We start from the raw sequence: 21,776 nt of genomic DNA, 5'->3' as shown, positions 1-21,776 counted from the left end.
CTGAGGTCACACGACAACTTCTGGACATTCTGTGAGCTTCCAAGACCTTGTGTTCCACTCACTCAGGTTTTGCTGCAGTAAGATAAATCACATTTCTTGGTGTGTTCCTGGTGTGTTCATGTGACTCTACTCTAACCTGAATCAGTGGACAGATGATGTCCACCATCAGATTATTTTATAGAGAAGATACTGGCTGCTGCTGCACAAAACTCCTTCTATTAATGATCATTAAAATAAACACCACCACATGAATGATTACACATTTACATGGTTAAACAAGATGTTTTTAAAAATCTGTTTATTATTCAACTGTGGACCATGGGCATTAACATCTACATTAGAGCTGGAGACACGCAGTCATGCTCTTATACATAAATATTGCACCTTTAAGGACAAACAAAGGCCTGATGAAGCTTTCTGCATGTTAATAAGACATGATCGATATAACAGTATGCACATTTTTGTGAATTTTCATGGGGATTCAAATGAACACAAATTGTTGGCTTATTCAAAGGAAAGACAAACCCTGCCTCTGGACGGTGCTTCTTCATGTTCACTGAATGTGACTAACAAATAAGGGATGTGCAAGAAACAGAACTGGTTTATATAAAGATCCACAACAAGGCTTTCTCTTCAAGTAAGACTTTTACTAAGGGAAGATTCTGGCCTGAACCTTACAAAGCCAGTGAAAGGACACTGCCTTCAGTCTTAAAGGTACATTTTAGCACTTTAAATCTTTAGACTATTTTAAACCTTAATGTTGAAGATCCTTAAAATCCTGTACTGTGTAAATTTACCGTATATATCTTTTTTATGATCGACTCTGGAGTAAAGCGATCTCGGTGACATTCTCTGGCGTGATGTGAGGTTTAATCTGGACATGGAAACAGAATAAACACATTTAACTGCATGACGTTCTTACTGTGAGCTTATCGCTATCTGCCGAGTTCAGAAATTTGATTAATGACTATTTTAAATTTTACACTGATCATTGTTCCTTCTGATATAGTTTATAGTATTGATATAAATTATAGTATTTTAGTATTGATATAGTTTCCTTTGTTTATTATCCGCCATCATGTGTGATTATAAATCATTTTAATTCTTTGGGTTTTTTTATCCACAGCTGCTAGTCTGTCATGAAGCTGGTTCTTTTCCTCTTGTGTTTCTCTGGTAAGAACTGATTATTTATATATCACTTATCACTGTCATGTAGTTACATTTATTTTATATTTAAATGTTCTTATCTTTTACATTTCTGGTATTTACGCCCGATGAGAAACTTTTTTTTTTTACCAAAGAAACTAATGTCATGCAGTCTCCTGTGATACAGCACAGCAGAGTGATGGGGTTTCACTGAAGCGCAGGTTTTATTGCTTAAAAGTGAAAAAATACAGAAATTTAAAACCAAAACATACGCATCAGGAAGCAGGAACATAATGAATGATTTTCTAATGCACTTTAAAATGAGCCAGAAAAAAGCAGAAAATTTTTAAGTGAAGCAGTATATCACAGGAAGTCTCCGATTAGTCTTGGACCGTAACCCGTAGATGTTAACCATAATCTAACATCTCCTCCAGCTGCTGCTTCCAAACCTCCTGTCCGCCACACATACCACGTGGTCATGACAAAGGCATCATGGACTGATGCACAGAGTTACTGCAGAGGGATGTACTCGGATCTGGCAACCATCGTAACTAAAAAAGATTTGATGAGATTGAAGAAAGAACTGGAAAGTAATAATCTGACCTCATCCGCCTGGATCGGACTCTACAACGACATTGATAGCTGGCGCTGGTCCTTAAACGACCTGAAGAATACTGTTCTACAGAAGTGGAAACCTCACGAGCCGAATAATGAGGGCGGCAATCAGTCGTGTGCGATCATAGATTCACAGGGATACTGGTATGATGAACCCTGCGCAGACCCCAATCCCTTTATATGCTACAGCGGTGAGTCAACACCCTGATTTCACCTCAGGTATAAAATCAGAGCTAATAAATGCTTGTCAGAGAGCCAATCATCACTTAGGATGAAGACTGAATTAATGCAACAATGATGGCCTATAAGGCCATAATCTATCATTTACACATGAATCTCATCCACTTCCTAATTTCATTTGCACTGGGAATTTCCATAATCTGTTTAAAAATGTTTAAATAAGTTTCAAATGGATTTAGTTGCTAACTAAATTAATTTAATATAATTCATCTAAATAATTTAGATGAGTCTTGTTGACTGGAATGGCTGATATCTCAGAATAATTCTGCACACAAACAAACAAACAAACAAACAAACAAACAAATAAATAAATAAATAAATAAATACTATTAGATTCGATTGAAGCAGGAAGCTAATCTCACTGTCCTTCACAGCTGGTAAAACTGGTGCTGACCGCTTCGTTGGTGTCTCTAGTCCTCTGATGAGCTGGACTGAGGCTCAGACTTACTGCAGAACATTTCACACTGACCTGGCCAGCGCATTCAATCAGACGGACAATGACCTGCTACAGCAGGTGGCATCTACACAGGGTAGCTCCTGGATGGGGCTGTTCAGGGACACATGGAAGTGGTCAGATGGAACCATCCCTACTGACCTCCAGTGGAGTTCCGGACAACCCGATAATTATTATAGAGATGAAGACTGTAGTGCAGTGTATAACAGAGTGTTCAGTGATGAAGCGTGCACCAACCTTTACTACTTCATCTGTCACAGCTGTAAGTCTTCTGTTTCCTCGTCTTCTGCTCCGTCTGATGTGATAAAACACTTCATTATATTTACATGACTTCCTTGATTATCACACACACACCTAGCCCTAACCTTAAACCTAAAATAAATGAGTTATTAAGATTTAAAATAACATTTAAATGTATTATTATAGTACAGCTCATACAAAAGAACACTTCACATGTCAATAATCCTGCAATATTTAGATCATCGTACGCCTTCACATCTGAACATAGTGATTGTATATAATGTCACATCATCACATCAGCAGCTATGGCAATGAGAAAAAATTCATAATTCATAATTCCCATAAAATCCTGATGTTAAGTCGAAAATTTTCATATCACACTTTTACTAAAGGATGTGATGATTGTCCACTTTGTTCCTCAGTTCCACCGATGTGGGAACAGAAGATAGTGAGGCTGCAGGTGAAGTCTGATGGCAGTGTGTTAGATTCTGCTGTACAGTCATCCATTTTAGAGCAGGTGAGTCTATATATATATATGGTTGTTTTTTTCTCTAATTTGCCTCTAAAGTGTCACATCTGACCTTGCCTCTGCCCCTACAATTCTACCTCATTTACATTGTCCACTCTGCCATGTCCAGAAGTCATGATTGCTGCGTCATGATATATAAAAATCTCAGAAATTATATCCTGTAAATACAGGAAGTGCTGAATGTGTGAATCACAAAACAGAGCATTAAATAAAACTAACTCTGATCCTGATTCTCTTCTTTAGATCAAACAGAAAGTGAAAGATCAGGGCATGTTGATGGAGGCAGCAGTGTCCTGGAGGGCTCAGAAAGATGGAAAGATCTTCCAGAAAAAAAACAAGAACCACCCTTAATATGTAAATTCATAACATGCTTCTGTTATAATTAGACTTGATTGATGTTAGAAGCAGGAAAAATGGACAAGTGTAAAGATTTAAGCTTTGAGTTTGACGAAGGGACAAATTGTGATGGCTAGACCACTGAATCAGAGCATCTCCAAAACTCCAGCTTTTGTGGGGTGTCCCCGGTCTGCATGGTCAGTATCTATCAAAAGTATCCATTAAGTCCTGTAAGTTACGAGGTGGAGCCCAGCTTACAGCTTACAGACTTAAATGATCTTCTGCTAACATCTTGGTGCCAGATCACACAACACACCTTCAGGGATCTTGTGGAGTCCATGCCTTGACAGGTCTGGGCTGTTTTGGCAGCAAAAGGGGACCAGCACAATGTAATTTGTGATCGTTGTATAAAACAATAAAGTAGATAATCACCAAACTAAATATGAATTTATTCATCTACATTTTTCCTCTTGTTTGTTAATTCAGTTGTCCCTGTTTTGTTCTAAATGATGTTTCTGAAATATTTGTTCTCCCTCTGTCGATTTAAAAACATATATTAAATATTATTGCTGCACTGAAGAGCAGCAGATGTCCAGATGCTTGTCCAGATTTTTATTTGTTCAAATTTTTGCAGAGAATAAAATCGAGCTGAAGAGAATCTTTAAACCCTTATTAAATATTATATTCCGGTGATTTTACCAGATCGCCACTAGAGGGCAGTGTAGGTTATATGAGTTTTGGAGTTGTGTTGTTAATTATAGAAAAATATGGTGAAGGACAATTAGTGTAACCCCGGCATGTTGATGCAAACGTGAAAGCTTACTATCTGTTAATATTGTCAATACTACTGAATAAAAAAAAAACACTTTTCTTGTCTGAGGTTTTTGCTGTTATACGGTTAATTGCATGCAGATTTTATGCATAACATGCAATTTTATATCCTACCACAAGGTGGCATACAACGCAAACAGAAACACCTGAAACCGAAGTCGTTACTCCACAATTTGCTGCACGGAGTTTAAAACTAATAAGTACAGATCTGGTCTAAAGTCTCTGGATGAGGAGTTTGGGTCAGTGTCTGTCCTAAAGTGTGCCTGTGACCACAGCATCCACTCAGTCTCTGGAGCACAACCCCAGCACTCCGCTCCTCTAGGAAGAAAGCAATGTCATTAACTTTATCCACACTGTGAAGCTCCTACATGCACAAAAACAGCTGGAATACTTAAGAAGCACTTTAGATAAATTACAGCTGATTCCTTGGACAATCAAAACATCTAACTAGTGTATAAATTAATATCCATTACATGTAGCTGTGCAGAATCCTCCATCTTCTTGCTTGCTCAAGACACAATTAGTGATGTTTTGTTCATTAATGATTCGTTCAATTTGAAAGAATCCTCAATATGACTCGTGAGTCGTCTCAGAGAGCGATTCGTTTATGTTGTACTGGCCGCGCATGCGCAACATCCGATCGGTTCTGTACGGGAAACATGATTAGTTCACCTCCCGAGTCGTTCATTTATCACGTGACCATTTACTGGATCGATATCTTACAGTCAATTACTAATGTAATGTCGTATAATATTTAGGAATTATCGCAAAATTATCAGTTAAGTTGTGGTCTTGTTCAGTCTTGGCTGATTTATAGTTTTTGTCTTATTCTAAATGTGTTTGTTGTTGTCTTTATTTGTCACATACACATTACTGCACAGTGAAATTCTTTCTTCATGTATCCCATCCTTGGGGGTTGGGGTCAGAGCGCAGGGTCAGCCATGATGCCACGCCCCTGGAGCAGGGTGGGTTGGGGGCCTTGCTCAAGGGCCCAACAGTGACAGTGCTAGGGCTTGAACTCCGATTTTCTGGTCAACGACCCAGAGCCTTAACCACCTTGGCTATTAATAATAATTGTCTATTAACATGTGACACTGTAATTCTATTCTGCTGAAATGAACGAAATGACATGAAAAAGATGAGTCCATTTTGCTGAACGAGATTCAAAGATCCGACTCACTAAAATGAATCGAAATTCCCATCATTAGTTCCAACACTAACTGGCAGAGTCGCACCTCAGTGACGTTACTTTATTGATTTGCTAGAGCAGGTCTGTCAGTTGATAAGCAGTGGACCAATGGAGACTTTTGTCCCGCCCCCTAATCTGCATAAATCTCTACTTGGAAGTTTTGGAATCGCAAACAAGCAACCTGGAAAGAAGAGTGAAAAAAATCAGAAGCGTGAATAAAGAGAAAATTAAATAACGATCAGAAAATAATAGAAAGAACAAACATCCGAGTGAAATAAGCATGAAAAATAACATTGTGTTTTTAATTCCTAGTATTCTGTGTTCTTTTCGTTTAGTTTTTTTTGTTGTTATTTTTTACCTTTTCAACTCATATATTCTCAGCATATGCTATTTTTTATGATCACGATACTTCTGGAGCGAAATTGAGAATAATAGCTCTGAGAATAATGAGAAAACTCATGCACAAGATGCATCAGAGTTATTTCATAATAGTCTTTATTTAAGATATTGTCCCTTATTCGGTTCATACAACAGACGTGAAGTAAACGATGATGATTATATGTGATATTTTGTCAAATCATGAAAAAAATGAAAACAGAGCAATCCTGAGGAAGAGCTTCAAACAGCACTGAGAGCAGAAATGCAAAAAAGCTTGTGTATTATATTTTCACCTGGTTTGCATTTTCATCCCCAATGTTCAACCAAAAACACAAACACCTACAAAACACATTCTGAACACAGCCACGGGATAAACAGCATCAATTACAACAATGCTGTATTTATATTTAATTGTTTTTTATTAAAGTTTATATCTAAAGCTTCCAAAACAACATATAATACATCATTATTGCGGACAAGATCAGTTCTTATTATAATTAACTTTATGTCGTAGTTTTCACTGTAAGATTAGGATTTTATTCTCACCTAATGACTGATTCAGATCTACATACTAACTAAACCTTAAAGATTAGATTTATCTACACAAGTATAAGTTTATAGTAAGTGAAACATTCTGCATTAGCAACATCTAAAAATAACAAGCTAATCATTTCATATGATATTATTATAGGAAAATTCAGTGGTTTAAAACCTCATTTCAGGTATCTGACACGATCGTAAATAGATATTAGTTTAATTACTCACTGAATTAATGCAAAAGTCACGTAGCTTAAAAGTGAGTACACAGAAACAAACAAAAAGAAATGACTGACTTCAGATTTAAGATATAAACAGGTTTATATATAAAAAATATAAAACAGAGAAATATGTATGCGAGTGTGTCAGGAACGAAGGGTACAGAGTTCAGTGTTATGAAATGAAGTAAAGTCAAGATAATTTTAAAAAATAATGAATTCCAAAATTTTGACGTAAATAAAACTCAAATAAAGATCACAGCAGCGCTAAACTAAACAAAGTCAGTCTTTAATGTGAGAAATCTTTGTTTTGTCTGAGATGTTTGTCTCGTGTGGGTTTGTGGATTCTGTAGAATCTGGGAGAGTCGCTTCTTCTGGAGATTTGTTTTTGCAGCTAATCATCTCTGACAGACGGCGCTCTCTTTCTCTCTAAAAAGTGCTCTGTTACATAATATTTCCTTTCTTTATTTCTTACTTTTTTAACTGATGTTCAAACATTTTCTGTTACCTTTCATTTAGTCACAAAATGAATATCGAATACAGAATTAGTGCAAGAAACACACACACAGATCACACTGACTACAGGTATTAAAGTCTAAAGGTCATGAGGTTACTCATCCTCTCTGGTGCCTAGCTCATTGAAGGGATTGAAATTTTCCCAACTCTGTGCAGATAGAGGAAAGCCTGAAAAAAATGTCCAAAAGAGCAAATATTAATAATGATAAAAAGGATGTAACAGTAATAGAGCTTGGGCGAAAAGGCGTCCTGAACCATGGACAGCACGATATACGGCATGTAATTGATCAGCAGCTTCACCTGATTAACAACCACAATAATAAAAGCTCTTTTCTTGGCCTCGTTCTCCTGCTGTCTTTTCCCGTCTCCTGGTCTGCTGCGCTTCAACACCTTGAGGATGGAGAAGCTGAAGAACGTCTGAATGCCAACAATCAGGATGAGGACCACCAACAGAAGGTTAGAGTTTAAAAAGTTGTAGCTGATCATGGTCATCATCAGCGTCATCATCCAGGTCAGGAGCAGGCTTATTAACTTGTACCTCATGACTTTATACTTCAGGTACGTGACCGGATGAACCACAGCCACGTAGCGCTCCAAACACATCCCAAACTGGAAGAGCGGATATCCGTTTAGATATAAATCATTTATGAAAAGAACTCCTTTAGTGAAGGTCGACATGTACGAAGAAACTAACATCATGAGGAAAAAAATGGGAGATATGAGGATTCCCATTATGTCAGCGCAAAGAATGTTGAATATGTAGACTTCTGTTTCCAAGGCAGAGTTTCTGATTAGGATCCAGAGAGCCCACGGCACCATGGGTATGGACAAGATGTAGTCGATTATCCACACGGCCATCATCACCCAGCTCCACACGGAGGACTGACACCGAGGCGTGTCACTGGTGGTGTTGGAGAATGTGGAGTTTATGGCATCCATCATGTCTGGAGTGGAGAAGAATGATGAAACATCAGGACTCTAACAATAACAATCAGGGCATGTGCTGAAGAAGATGGAAGTCAAGCTATAATGTGTGTAATATTTCACATTTACATTCAGTATAGAGATCTGCTGTATAAACATCCAACATCCACTGAAATAACAAGCACATCCATCTTCCTTTTTATTTTTTTGAGAACCAAATGTGAGTTTTTACTTACAGATCTGAATTTAATAAACAGATTTTTTTGACGAACAATTTCAGTATAAAACATTTAAAACAAAGCAGAAAATTTCAATTCAATATCCTAATGAGAAAGAAAATATGTTTTTAAATGTGAGGTCAGAGATGTAATTCTATCATTTATTTATTTATTTATTTATTTATAGATCAATAAACTAGTAATAAAACAGCCGTAACGTACCTGTCGGAATCTGACTCATTTTGCACTTGTGTAAGTAATGTGGGATTAATTTGGTCAGCTCAGGGTCACATCGCTGCTGTGGTCAGTGGAAAACATGTGACATGACACATGACATAGACATAACCAATGTGCTGTAGTTTATCTTTGTCACTAGGATTTTGTAAACATGCTTTTCTGACATCCCACCCTGCTGCAGAGCTCAGTGACAGATTTATTAACTACCACTTTATTAAATTATACAAATAAAATGTCTGAAACGTTTGGAAATTGGACACGCTGTAGTGGACTCGAGTCCAAAGAAGGTGAAGATAAAATATTCAGATGAGGATTTTAAGGTATAAATAGAGAGCTTAAATTTAAGACAAACCTCATCCAGAGATAATCGAGTATATTAGTCAGTATATTAATGGAGTTCCTCAGGAATTCTTCTCATTAACTAGCATTAGATGTAAAGAACTCCTGAGGGACGGAAGACAGCAGGTGATTCAGGAGAAAAATGACACCTTCATTTGCATGAAACAGAAGCTCATGAAATAAAAGAGGTGAAAGGTGAGAGACAGACTCTGGATTTCAGATTGAATAATTTATTCATCTTTCTAATAACTCTCTGAAAACTTCAGTGCCGTATTCAACACGTGTTTAAATAAAATGAGTGTGTGTTCATACACGCAGTGAATCTTCAAGGCCTAGTAGCCACGTGAGGTTTTAATGAAAGGAGAGACACAGAGATCTGAATCAGCATCACAGAGTTAGACTCTCTCTGTTTTTCTTCTTCCACCTTCATCCCTCCTCCTGCCCCTGGACTCACCCGTCTCATGACCTTGAAATCTCCTCAAAAATGAAACCTGCAAATGGCTGAATCTCTGGATATTTAATGATGGACCAGATGAAGTAAGCAGTGGAGCTGATAATTAGGAAAATCACTCTGGATGTTCTGGAGAAGAACACTGAGAACCACTGCAGCTCCACATCCATCAGAGAACAGCTACAGAACCTGAGACTGTGTTTGTTAATGATGTACAGCTGAGCATAAGATTCATCAACTCAATGGTGAAGATCTTCTGCACCTCCAGGTTCCTCCAGTTCCTCGGGATTAGCACCTGTGCTCAGAGAAACCCAACAAAGTGTTAAACATTTCAGACAAAAGAACACGGAGAACATGAGGAGCAGAGCAGACTCCGGGTCATGTGGAAGAATTAAAACACCACAAATCCATCATGTGGTCATTAAAGTGTCATTAAGACAATGTGGTCAGTTCTGTTGATCTGAGAGACAAGACCTCACGCATACCTTCACCATCATGGGTTTGGAAATAAATAATAAATTTGAATCTGGGTGGATTATTTGAATTTTCTATACAAATTAACTATTTAAATAGCTTGGCTAGAACTGAATGTCTGGCAAGCTGCTGTTTTTATAAGCTGTGAATAGAAAATAATTGGTTTGTTTATTTTTTTTTCCTCTGTCCATTTTTATGTGTTAATTATTATTATTATTATTATTATTATTATTATTATTATTATTAAAAATGCATCTGAAGTATAAACTGAGAAAAATATTTAAAAAATGCATTGCATAAAATAAATCAGATTTAATGAATTTAAAAATGCCAAATTTATTTAAACTGTTAAACTCAGTCTTTAGAAATTAATTTTATAACACAATTTGTCAAAGTATGCTGGAGTTTATTCACTGTCACATGACTTTATTAATTTATCTTCACCTTATTTTAGAATCTGGAAAGTGATTATCATTGACAATATAAACCTTCATTAAAAAAAGTAATGTTTCAGAAATATTAAAGCATTAGGGAATGAGAGAAATATGAGTTGTGTTTAAAGCATCATCCAGCTGTTGAGATGTGTGTGAGGTAGACTGATTCCATCACCTTCATCCTGCATCATCTTCATGTCTGAAAACGTCCTTCAACACGTCATTGTGTCATTCTGTCATCGTCACTACATCATTGTGGCACTGCCCTGTCACACCTTCATCCTCTTCCTGAGACTTTACAGTGTTTTGTTGTGGGATTTTCGGTGTGTGTTCAGTAGAGTGACATAAGGAACCCCAATGAAAGCCCAGCGCTCACTGGGCCAGAACTGGAGAACCGGTTCTCGCTCTGGAACCTCGCTCACTGCGTCGAAATACGCGAAACACACGCAGCCCAGGTACGAGGCCACACAGATGAGAACATGCCTGAAATAAACACTCAGCAGTCAGACTTCAGGATTTTTAACGAAAAAGAAAACTTTTTCTCTTTTTTCCCTTCTGACTCTTTCTTTCTTTCTTTCTTTCTTTCTTTCTGTAAAATGATTGAACTTGTATTAGTTTTCATTCATTTCTGATGTCCAAATGTTTTGGTCTGAAATGCTGCCAGTCTTTTGCTTTTTGTTACTTTGAACAGGTCCCGCCCCTTTGAATGCTCAGCCAATCAGCATAGAGAGAATCCTGTGAAATATATTTATATACACAAACTACACTGACATTCTTTCTTTCTTTCTTTCTCTTGTGATTAACTCAGTGTGCATTCTGTCATGCAGGTTTAACATCAATCTGTACTGATCAAATAAAATCAGTAATCTGGACCGTACCAAACACAGTGTAAGTAGGGGAAGTTCATTTTGGACCAAACTTCACAGAAGATGCTGTCGCTGATCCAGCAGAGAAGAGCGAGAAACCACCACAACGCCGAGATTAAACCCAGTTTAAACACACGCTGGTTCTCACACCTGAGGACAGAAAACAGAGAGAGAGAGAGAGAGAGAGAGAGAGAGAGAGAGATGGTTTAATAAAGCCATGAACACCACACCGCTCTAATTGTAAATTGCTGCAGTACTCAATGTGTCCGCTCGGGGGCGGAAAAGTTTGGGAAAATCAACAGTTTCCTTCAGACAGAATGACTGCAGGAATTAAAATAAATCGTATTAAATGAATTTTTAAAATAAAATTTTATTTTATAAGGAAGCTGATACATTTTATACTAATTTAGTTTTATTTGAAAAACTGAAATGTAACTAGATTTAATGTAATTAGTGGAATAACAGAATTCTTAATACTATTGAGTTACATCCCAAAGACTCACATCTTCTTAAAAACAAGTCAGAGAAGGTCAGAGAGCATTTTATTATAATGATGTCATTATGGATTAGAAATATTCATTATTACCCCATGCCCTACAGTGTGTGTGTGTGTGTGTGTGTGTGTGTGTGTGTGTACTCGCTCTGTTTCACAATGACTGATGAGGGAAATGATAAACAGGGGAATGAGAGCAGGAGTCAAAGCTCATGTAAAACACTCTGTAGTGAGGAATGAGAAAGTACCATTAATAATTACACCAGATTTAAACTAAACATTCAGTAAAAACACACAAACTTGCAGCTTGTTTTAACTCCACAATCTAAATCTCTTTCCTTCACCTGGTAATAAATTAAATTAAATTAAATTAAATTAAATTAAATTAAATTAAATTAAATTAAATTAAATTAAATTAAATTAAATTAAATTAAATTAAATTAAATTAAATTAAATTAAATTAAAACAGAACAAAAACAAAAAACAAAAAACAAAATAAAATAAAATAAAATAAAATAAAATAAAATAAAATAAAATAAAATAAAATAAAATAAACAAACAAACAAACAAACAAACAAATAAATAAATAAATAAAAAAACCTAATGAATAAATTTCTCTGTAAAATTGCTGCTTCTTCATTCCTCTTTGTCTCAGTTCAGTATTTGATTATTTTTTTTTAGGTTTGTCTTCAACTCTTTGCTCTCTCTCTCTCTCTCTCTCTCTATTGTTTTTATCTGTCCCTGTTTTTTTGTGTGTGTGATGGTGTGATGGTGTGTGTGTGTGTGTGTGTGTTTGTGTGTGTTTATGTGTGTGTGTGTGTGTGTGTGATGGTGTGTGTGTGTGATGGTGTGTGTGTGTGTGTGTGATGGTGTGTGTGTGTGATGGTGTGTGTGTGTGTGTGTGATGGTGTGTGTGTGATGGTGTGTGTGATGGTGTGTGTGTGTGTGTGATGGTGTGTGTGTGTGTGTGATGGTGTGTGTGTGTGATGGTGTGTGTGTGATGGTGTGTGTGTGTGATGGTGTGTGTGTGATGTGTGTGTGTGTGTGATGGTGTGTGTGTGTGATGGTGTGTGTGTGTGATGGTGTGTGTGTGTGTGTGTGTGATGGTGTGTGTGTGTGTGATGGTGTGATGGTATGTGTGTGATGGTGTGTGTGTTTGTGTGTGTTTATGTGTGTGTGTGTGTGTGTGTGATGGTGTGTGTGTGTGATGGTCTGTGTGTGTGTGTGTGTGTGATGGTGTGATGGTGTGTGTGTGATGGTGTGTGTGTGTGATGGTGTGATGGTATGTGTGTGATGGTGTGTGTGTGATGGTGTGTGTGTGTGATGGTGTGTGTGTGTGTGTGTGTGTGTGTGTGTGTGATGGTGTGATGGTATGTGTGTGATGGTGTGTGTGTGATGGTGTGTGTGTGTGATGGTGTGTGTGTGTGTGTGTGTGATGGTGTGTGTGTGATGGTGTGTGTGTGTGTGTGATGGTGTGTGTGTGATGGTGTGATGGTATGTGTGTGATGGTGTGTGTGTGATGGTGTGTGTGTGTGATGGTGTGTGTGTGTGTGTGTGTGTGTGATGGTGTGATGGTATGTGTGTGTGTGTGTGTGTGTGATGGTGTGTGTGTGTGTGTGTGTGTGATGGTGTGTGTGTGATGGTGTGATGGTATGTGTGTGATGGTGTGTGTGTGTGTGTGATGGTGTGATGGTATGTGTGTGATGGTGTGTGTGTGATGGTGTGTGTGTGTGATGGTGTGTGTGTGTGATGGTGTGTGTGTGTGTGTGTGTGATGGTGTGTGTGTGATGGTGTGATGGTATGTGTGTGATGGTGTGTGTGTGTGTGTGATGGTGTGTGTGTGTGTGTGTGTGTGTGTTGTTCTCTGACCTGATCAGTTCATTGATCATCAGTACTGTACAGGGGAGCCCCAGAGTCATGAGACACACTGAGTTCAGCGCGGGTTTCACGAAGGCCAGACAGGTGAAGACGAGCGCCAGAGAAACCACCAGCAGCTTAAAGCCACACCTACTGCAAAACCCCAGAGTTCACCTGTTAGTGACACACTGACACTGGAGACTCCTTCCATACACATCAGTACACACCTCCTTACACGCCCTTCTGAGTGAACTGTTACCATGGAAACCATATTAATATAAACCTGTGTTACTGTCAGAGCTGCTGTTATGGAAAATGAATCCACGCCTCCTGACCAATCAGAGTGCAGAGCTCAGCCGCAGCAGCGTGGCATAACAACTCTTTAATGGCTTTAAGACAAAAACCTGAAGATTTTCTGAAGAAATTATAAGTGTTAGTACCTGTGTCTCCGAAATATTCTGGGCAGGAACCTTTTCGGGAACCACATGGCTAAAGCGCACATCAGGACCCAGAGGATGGCCAGTTCATCTAACATCTGACCAATAAAACTGAGTGTAGCGTGAAAATACGCCGAGCCCAGGCCTGGGAGAGCAGAAACCATCATTACTAACATTTATATTCTGTCTGTAGCTTTAATCATACAAATACAGGGGAAAGGTACCAGAGTGCATAAGTATTCACCCCCTGCTCTTCTCCACTGTGTAACAGAACTGAAATAGACTTTATTCAGATTATACCTTATGATTCTACTCTAAAAAGCTCATCAGGTTGAAACATGAACAATGTGAGGGCATAAATATTCACTCCCCACTGCTGTTACGAAGGATCATTAAATGGAGTCTATACACCGATCAGCCATAACATTATGACCACCTGCCTAATATTGTGTCAGTCCCCCTTTTGCTGCCAAAACAGCCCTGACCCGTCGAGACATGGACTCCACTAGATCCCTGAAGGTGTGCTGTGGGATCTGGCACCAAGATGTTAGCAGCAGATCCTTTAAGTCCTGTAAGTTGTGAGGTGGAGCCTCCATGGGTCGGACTTGTTTGTCCAGCAGATCCCACAGATGCTGGACTGGATTGAGATCTGGGGAATTTGGAGGTGGTGTCAACACCTCAGACTGGTTGTTGTGGTCATCAAACCATTCCTGAACCATTTCTGCTTTGTGGCACGGAGCATTATCCTGCTGAAAGAGACCACAGCCATCAGGGAATACCGTTTCCATGAAAGGGTGTAGATGGTCTGTAACAATGCTTAGGTAGGTGGTACGTGTCAAAGAACCAGGAACACCCCACAAGAGCTGCAGTTTTGGAGATGCTCTGATCCAGTGGTCTAGCCATCACAATTTGGCCCTTTTGGTGAAACTCGCTCAAATCCTTACACTTGTCCATTTTTTCTGCTTCTAACATCAACTTTGAGGACAAAAAGTTGACCTGCTGCCTAATATATCCCACCCACTAACAGGTGCCATGATGAGGAGATACTCAGTCTTATTCACTTCAACGGTCACGGCTCATAATGTTATGGCTATTAGGTGTAACTTTAACTGCATATGGTGACAGTTTATAAAGATTTTACGGATTATAACTGGACTGTAACTAACTTTAAAGGAAGAAAATACTCACTAAATGTACAAGAGGTGAACATCTGATACACCAACAACATGAAATGGTATATTTTGGGATCTTTTTTCTGAGTTCTAACAGATCAGCATTAAATACATACACACTTTAAATATAAAGAATATCCTGATCTAGCACCTTCAAACCTTGTTCTTCAGTGAAGGTCTGAAGGTCAGAGTTTAACTGAAACCTGAGCTCTTGTAAGCCAAGAGAAACTCAAGACTGTAAAGTTGTTGTTAGAGACACAGTTTATTAAAGCAGACGTGAACAATGCACCATCCTGATGTTGACGAGAGCAGCCATGGAGATGGAGATCGTCTCCTAGAACCTGTTTAACGCTCGTTATCTGATAAACGGTCTTCTCATACTGACCCCGACTCCGTCCGCTCACTGTGTGCCCTTCGCTCTACACGATTCTGCCTGTGGATGAATATCAGAAACCGCAAATGACTCGAGAAAAAAAAGTTCACTATCAGTGGAGGAAGCAGGAGGTCGTATCTCTGAGGAAGCGTCTCCAACAGTTACTGCATTATCTACAAACTCCACTGGTCCAAACACAGAGAAGCTTCAGAAAATGCAGAAAGTTGTTTTTAGAAGAAATAAATAAAGAATAAAAGCACGAGGATCTGTCCCGAGATCTGATTCCTGAAAAAAAATGTTCACTTTAATCACAATACAGTCAGAAGATCATTCAGTCTCTTCATATCATTTAAACTTCTGCCACATTTTGTGATCCTCTATCGCTTCTCCTCAGACCAGTTCAGTCCATCATTTAGTCCTGTGAACTCCACGAATAAACTTTTTCTGTTTTTCTCGTCACATCTCTGAGTCACAGCTCGCCATCAAATGCCTCCAACACAGCAGGTTTAAGGGACAGGGATTATTAACGCCTTTATTTATTTATTTATTTATTTATTTATTTACTTATTTACATAAAAGTTTGGTCACTTACCAACAACCATGAGCAGAAACCATATGACATAAATCCCACGGTTATAACACACAGCATACTGATGGAATAAACGCATCAGGAGAGGAGGAAGCACGAAGAAGAGCACATTACTGACCTGAAATCGCAGCGAGGAGGAAAAAATTAAACCACAGAAAGTACAGACAAAGCAAATGGAAAGAAAATCAAAATGAAGAAGGAGAATTATTAAATAACAAGCATTTGAAGTTTAATATTTCAAAATTATATCAAGCAGAAGAAGAAGAAGAAGAAACAATTGGAATAAATAGGAATAAATAAAAGTCTCTGACCGTGTTGTAGAACTCGGCGATGTTGGGATGGATGAGATAATTTCCTTCACACCAATCCACTTCTGAGCTACCAGGTAGGAGCTGATCTCTCCAGCTCTCAGAGTTCACCATCACCATCATCCTCAACATCCTCATGATCCTCCTGCTGCTGATTGTGTCCGAGTCTGGATCCTCTCTCCTCCTCCTCCTGCATGCTCTCACACTCTGCTCTAAATAACACACACACACACACACACACACACACACACACACACACACACACAGACTTCAGAAGAAAAAAACTTTAACCCTGACGGTGTTCTCGATCACTCCAGTGCCACAGCAGCGCCCATGCGCCGGTCACGTGACCTCGGCTGTCAGTTACACGCTTTATTCCGCAACAGAAACAAAACTAACAAACACAGAGAGCAGATTTACACTGGGGGAAAACAAACAACAAAAACAACAAAAACTGAGTCAAAAGCGATAGTGCTGGGTGTTTGTTTCTGTGTTTAACTTTAGTGTCAGTTATTAAATGTACAAAAGATAAAAACCTCCTTTTGTTTTTCTGCCTCAAATCTCTCCAGACGTTTCTGAACACATTACAGGAGGTGGGGGACTTTTATTTTATTATTTATTATTGTTTTAAATGTAGTAATTATTTTTTATTATAGGTTAGAAACGATAGGTTTTTACTTCAGTTAACGTTTTGAGTACATGATATTAAATGAGAGAATTAGAATGAGGGTGCGAAATTTTGTACTTTATATTTTAATTGCAAAAAGTGTTATTAATAATAATAATAATAATAATAATAATAATAATAATAATAATAATAATATTAGCTTTTCGATAGATATTATTTACAACCGTAACTTTATTTATTTATTTATTTATTTATCATGCTTGTTTTAAACGATATGGTTAAAATAGCATCAGAATAACTGCATAAATATAATATAAGAAGCTAGAGGATTAGAATATCACTTTTATTGACTTTTGCTGAATTATTTTTGTCTGTATATAAACGCGTCAGGAGGTTGCTGTGAAGGTGCTTACACAAAATCTCGCGATACTTGGAGAGGGTATGTGAGACTACGCGGCGGATATCCGCTCTCTTTTCCGTGGTGGACTCCCGTACAGACGGTCCCCCAAAATGAAGGTGAGCGTCCAGATTTGTGTCTTTTTTAACCTTCTGACTTACAATCGGCTCGGAATATGAACAGATTCGGAGAGAACACACATTAAAGACCCGCGATGTGTTTACCGGAGTATTGAGGAGGTTATCTGTGAGTCGGATGATGATGGATTATACCGGAGTATAGAGCGGCTAACAGGCTAAAGCACAACATGGCGGAGATTTCTGAACTAGAAATGAGAGAGTAGTGGAGAGAGAGAGAGTGTGGGGGGGGTGGAGGGCTAGGAGCGGGTGTGTGTTTGCGTTTCAGCTTCAGTGACTTTTTGGAATAAAGTTGTAACTGTAATAAAGCCGAAACTGCTAATGTGTGTCCAACTCGGCTAGCGCCTAGCATTCACATGGAGCTTAAACAAACCGGGTTCAAGTTATCCCGAGATTAACTAATCCTCATTCACATTTATTCAGTTAATCGAGTTAGTTAACTGTTTATCAGTTATAATGTATCCAGAATGTGGAGAAAGTCATGTTGTAGATGTGTGATTTAAGGCTGAATAACAAAGCTGCTGTAATTTCTAACCTCAGCTTCATCATCTAATGTCCAGGAGTTCAATATCAGAGAGGGAGTACTGAAAAGAAAGTCAGCTATTCTGTGGTGATCTGACTCTTTCCTCTTTTCCTCTGCAGCTCAATATCTCCTTCCCTGCCACTGGCTGTCAGAAGCTGATCGAAGTGGATGATGAGCGCAAGCTGAGGACCTTCTATGAGAAGCGTATGGCCACTGAGGTGGCTGCTGACCCTCTGGGTGATGAGTGGAAGGTGAGGCTCTTACTTTCCCCACCTGCACTCACACTTGAATCAGCTTTTACACACCTGTGTCTGTGTTTCTCCTGAAGCTTGTCGTACTCCTGGAGCGCTCTCTGCTCTAAACCCTCGTCTTTGTCTCCAGCGTTCACAGCTTTATGTTAATCCCCAGCGTTTTATTATTAAAGAGATCTGTAATGTATCTGTGTTTTTGAATGTTTGTGCTTCTGTGCTGTGGTGTGTGTGTTTGTGATGGAGAGGTGAAACCAGTTGCACACCAGTAGACCCCTTTCTGGCTTATCAGTAGCTCTAAAGGGGGGGCAGCGTGATGCTATAGCACGAGTGGAGCCGCAAACCGGATAACGACCAGATCTGGACATAACATGACTGGTCGAACTGCAACGCTCCCACATTCAGACCTGTGATGAACCTGTTTTAGTGTCTGTGGGATGTGTGTGATGAGTGAGTGTGTGTATGTCATGAACCTGTGTTTTAGTGTCTGGGATGTGTGTGATTGAGTGTGTGTATGTCATGAACCTGTGTTTTAGTGTCTGTGGGATGTGTGTGATGAGTGAGTGAGTGTGTGTATGTCATGAACCTGTGTTTTTGTGGGATGAATGTGTGTGTGATTTAACCTTTGTGTTTTTTGTGTGTCTCAGGGCTACGTGGTGCGCATCAGTGGAGGAAACGATAAGCAGGGCTTCCCCATGAAGCAGGGTGTTCTGACCAACGGCCGTGTGCGTCTGCTGCTCAGCAAGGGTCACTCGTGCTACAGGCCACGTCGCACTGGAGAGCGCAAACGCAAATCCGTCCGTGGCTGCATCGTCGACGCTAACCTCAGCGTCCTCAACTTGGTCATCGTCAGGAAGGGTGAGGTGCTCGGGTCAGACGTGTAGAGGAATGGGGCTGAGTGTCAGAGGATAGGGTACCAGGGGGTGAAAAGGATCGTAGCTAAAATTAAACAAAAATCACTTGGTATCGGACTGTGGTGTAATTTATTCTCTTCATGATCACTTGAATAACTCGGGATACATGAAGAGTAGAGAATTTTATTTAGAGTTTAATAAACATTATCAGAATAGAACACTTCAGATCATTTCTTTATTTTTTTGGGAAACATTGTGTGATTTTATTGCATGTTTGGTTTTTTATTCCCAGTGTAATCCACTCCAGGACACTCCAGGCTGCGGGGGCTTTGCTACTGTTGGTTGTCTAGTTGATTATTGTGGGATAAAATGTTTGTCCTCATTTATTCTGTAGTAGGACAAGTGTAGAGAGAGAAAGAAACTGAGGACTTGTGCTGCGTCCTTTATTTTAAAAGGTGCAATTGGTCAAAGAAGCAGATTCCTGTGTGAAGATGAACTTTTAGAAGACTGAATTTCATCAACTAGAATTTTTCCTCTGTGATTAAACATCGTTTTTAGCTTTGAGTTGATGTAAGGGGTTTATAATAAATTAGTGTTCAGTGTGAACTTTCACTCTCTAGTGTTTTACTGGAATGTTCTTTTTTTTCTGTACCAGTTGAAAATTAAACATTAAAGCCCCGTGTGTGTGCAGGTGAGAAGGACATCCCCGGACTGACCGACAGCACCGTGCCTCGCCGCCTGGGCCCCAAGAGAGCCAGCAAGATCCGCAAACTCTTCAACCTGTCCAAGGAGGACGATGTCCGGCAGTACGTGGTGCGCAGGCCCCTGACCAAGGAAGGTGAGTGGTTCTCACACAACTCTCGAAATCCTGATCCTCAGATCTGGTCTGTGATCGAGTTACTGGAAGTGGGGCCAGGTTTAGAGTTGTAGTGTCTAATAAACAGTAGTGTGGTGGTCAGGAGAAGCTCGGCACACCAGTAGACCCTTTTCAGCTGGTCAGTAGCTTTAAAGGGGGGACAGCGTGATGCCACAGTGACTGGAGCTGCAAACCGGATAACGACCTGATCTGTACACGGCATGACTGGTCGAACTGCATCGCTCCGACAAACACACACTTCATTCTGCACAAAGCTGGATATGTCGATTATGTAGAAGTTAATTTTATAACCAGAAATTTGAACTTTATAACATTTTACATGCTTTTAGAGTGTAAAGTTTTAATTTTTTGGGTTGAGTGAATTGAATCTTTAACTCTGACAACATTAGTGATGAGTAATGTGTTTATTTTCTGTTAATAAATAAATACTTAGCATTGCAAAGCTGGATTTAATTTTTTGTACATGTATACTGTGGTTCTGGTTGTTTAGTTGCAGCTCTTTAGGATGAAGTGCAGTCAGGTTTCTTCTGTAGGGGGAGGGGAAAGTGCTGTTAATGATCTATAAACAGCAGACTTCAACTAAAACTGCTAACTAAACCTTTATAAACATTATAGCATTATAATTGCACAAAGCATTATAGCATTGTGCTCATTCCTCCTCAGTCTGAGCGTGTGATGAACTCCATCTTATTCCTCCTTAGGTAAGAAGCCCAGGACCAAGGCCCCTAAGATCCAGCGCTTGGTGACTCCCCGTGTGCTGCAGCACAAGCGCCGCCGCATCGCCCTGAAGAGACAGAGAACACAGAAGAATAAGGATGAAGCTGCAGAGTACGCCAAGATGCTGGCCAAGAGGCTGAAGGTAGGAGATGATCAGAGCTGCAGCTCTCTTCTCCTCTTGGAGGATGATCTCTCTGTAACACGAATGTGTTTGTATATTTGTGTGATGAAGCTGTGGAAGATTCTCATTCATCTCTCATCTCTCTGTTGTACAGGAGGCCAAAGAGAAACGTCAGGAGAAGATCGCCAAGAGACGCCGCCTCTCCTCCCTGAGAGCCTCGCAGTCCAAATCCGAGTCCAGCCAGAAATAAGACTCGGTGCTTGTAGATCATAAATAAAACATCAAAAAGGTTTTGCTCAATTCTGCTGTCTGGGTTTTATTTTGGGTTGTTTTTTGGGGGGGCGGGGTTTGGGGGTCAGATCTCAACATCAGGATCCTGGTTGCTGAACTCGGTGGAAGACTTGGAGCTCGGGTTTTACTAAAAGCTCAAGAGTTGATTTAGATCTGGATGATCTGAGGATCGTCACCTATGAGTTTTGGGACACCTCTCCATTGAATTCAGGGGTTGGGCTCAGCCCCTTTACAGTTACAGTGAAAAGAAGTCTTCATGCTGAGACGTTTGTGGGAACAGTTTGGGGATGACCCCTTCCTGTTTCAACACGACTGCAAACCAGTGCACAAAGCAAGCACCATAAAGACATTTGGTGTGGAGGAACTTGACTGGCCTGCACAGAGTCCTGACCCCAACCCCATAGAACACCTTGGGGATGAATTATAGAGGAGACTGTGAGCCAGACCTTCTCAACCAACATCGGTGTCTTGCCTGAACCACAGAACACAATAAAACATCTTTGAGATGAATTAATGCAGTCATGTTGGAACAGGAAGGGGTCATCCCCAAACTGTTCCCACAAAGAGCATGAAATTGTCCAA

The 21,776-nt window shown here is 39.5% G+C and overlaps 3 protein-coding genes across 4 annotated transcripts; 2 read left to right on the top strand and 1 right to left on the bottom strand.

Annotated features, from left to right (window-relative positions):
• The first annotated feature begins 600 nt into the window (after positions 1 to 600).
• Positions 601 to 3,974, top strand: LOC131349362 (C-type mannose receptor 2-like). Its single transcript, XM_058384979.1, has 6 exons — positions 601 to 714; positions 1,127 to 1,173; positions 1,581 to 1,952; positions 2,376 to 2,717; positions 3,118 to 3,212; positions 3,468 to 3,974. The coding sequence occupies exons 2-6, from the start codon at positions 1,140 to 1,142 to the stop codon at positions 3,573 to 3,575; spliced, it is 951 nt and encodes a 316-aa protein (XP_058240962.1). The 5' UTR covers positions 601 to 714; positions 1,127 to 1,139; the 3' UTR covers positions 3,576 to 3,974.
• Positions 3,975 to 10,150: 6,176 nt separating this feature from the next.
• Positions 10,151 to 16,623, bottom strand: LOC131348918 (alkaline ceramidase 2-like). 2 transcript variants are annotated; one of them, XM_058384161.1, is made up of 6 exons: positions 16,405 to 16,623; positions 16,097 to 16,211; positions 13,963 to 14,104; positions 13,535 to 13,675; positions 11,185 to 11,322; positions 10,151 to 10,789 (listed from the first exon to the last, which is right to left on the bottom strand). In XM_058384161.1, the coding sequence occupies exons 1-6, from the start codon at positions 16,537 to 16,539 to the stop codon at positions 10,603 to 10,605; spliced, it is 858 nt and encodes a 285-aa protein (XP_058240144.1). In that variant the 5' UTR covers positions 16,540 to 16,623; the 3' UTR covers positions 10,151 to 10,602. The 2 variants fall into 2 exon arrangements, with proteins under 2 accessions (XP_058240144.1, XP_058240145.1); XM_058384162.1 differs by having other exon boundaries at positions 13,535 to 13,672.
• A 796-nt stretch (positions 16,624 to 17,419) lies between these two features.
• Positions 17,420 to 21,203, top strand: rps6 (ribosomal protein S6). Its single transcript, XM_058384341.1, has 6 exons — positions 17,420 to 17,545; positions 18,206 to 18,337; positions 18,982 to 19,197; positions 19,885 to 20,026; positions 20,767 to 20,924; positions 21,058 to 21,203. Exons 1-6 carry the CDS (start codon positions 17,540 to 17,542, stop codon positions 21,151 to 21,153), a joined length of 750 nt encoding a protein of 249 aa, XP_058240324.1. The 5' UTR covers positions 17,420 to 17,539; the 3' UTR covers positions 21,154 to 21,203.
• Positions 21,204 to 21,776: the final 573 nt, after the last annotated feature.

The sequence above is a fragment of the Hemibagrus wyckioides genome, linkage group LG29, assembly GCF_019097595.1.
Source record: "Hemibagrus wyckioides isolate EC202008001 linkage group LG29, SWU_Hwy_1.0, whole genome shotgun sequence".
Classification (NCBI taxonomy): Eukaryota; Metazoa; Chordata; class Actinopteri; order Siluriformes; family Bagridae; genus Hemibagrus; species Hemibagrus wyckioides.
Note: the sequence above shows the minus strand (reverse complement) of the source record. Positions and strands in the feature narration are given on the sequence as shown.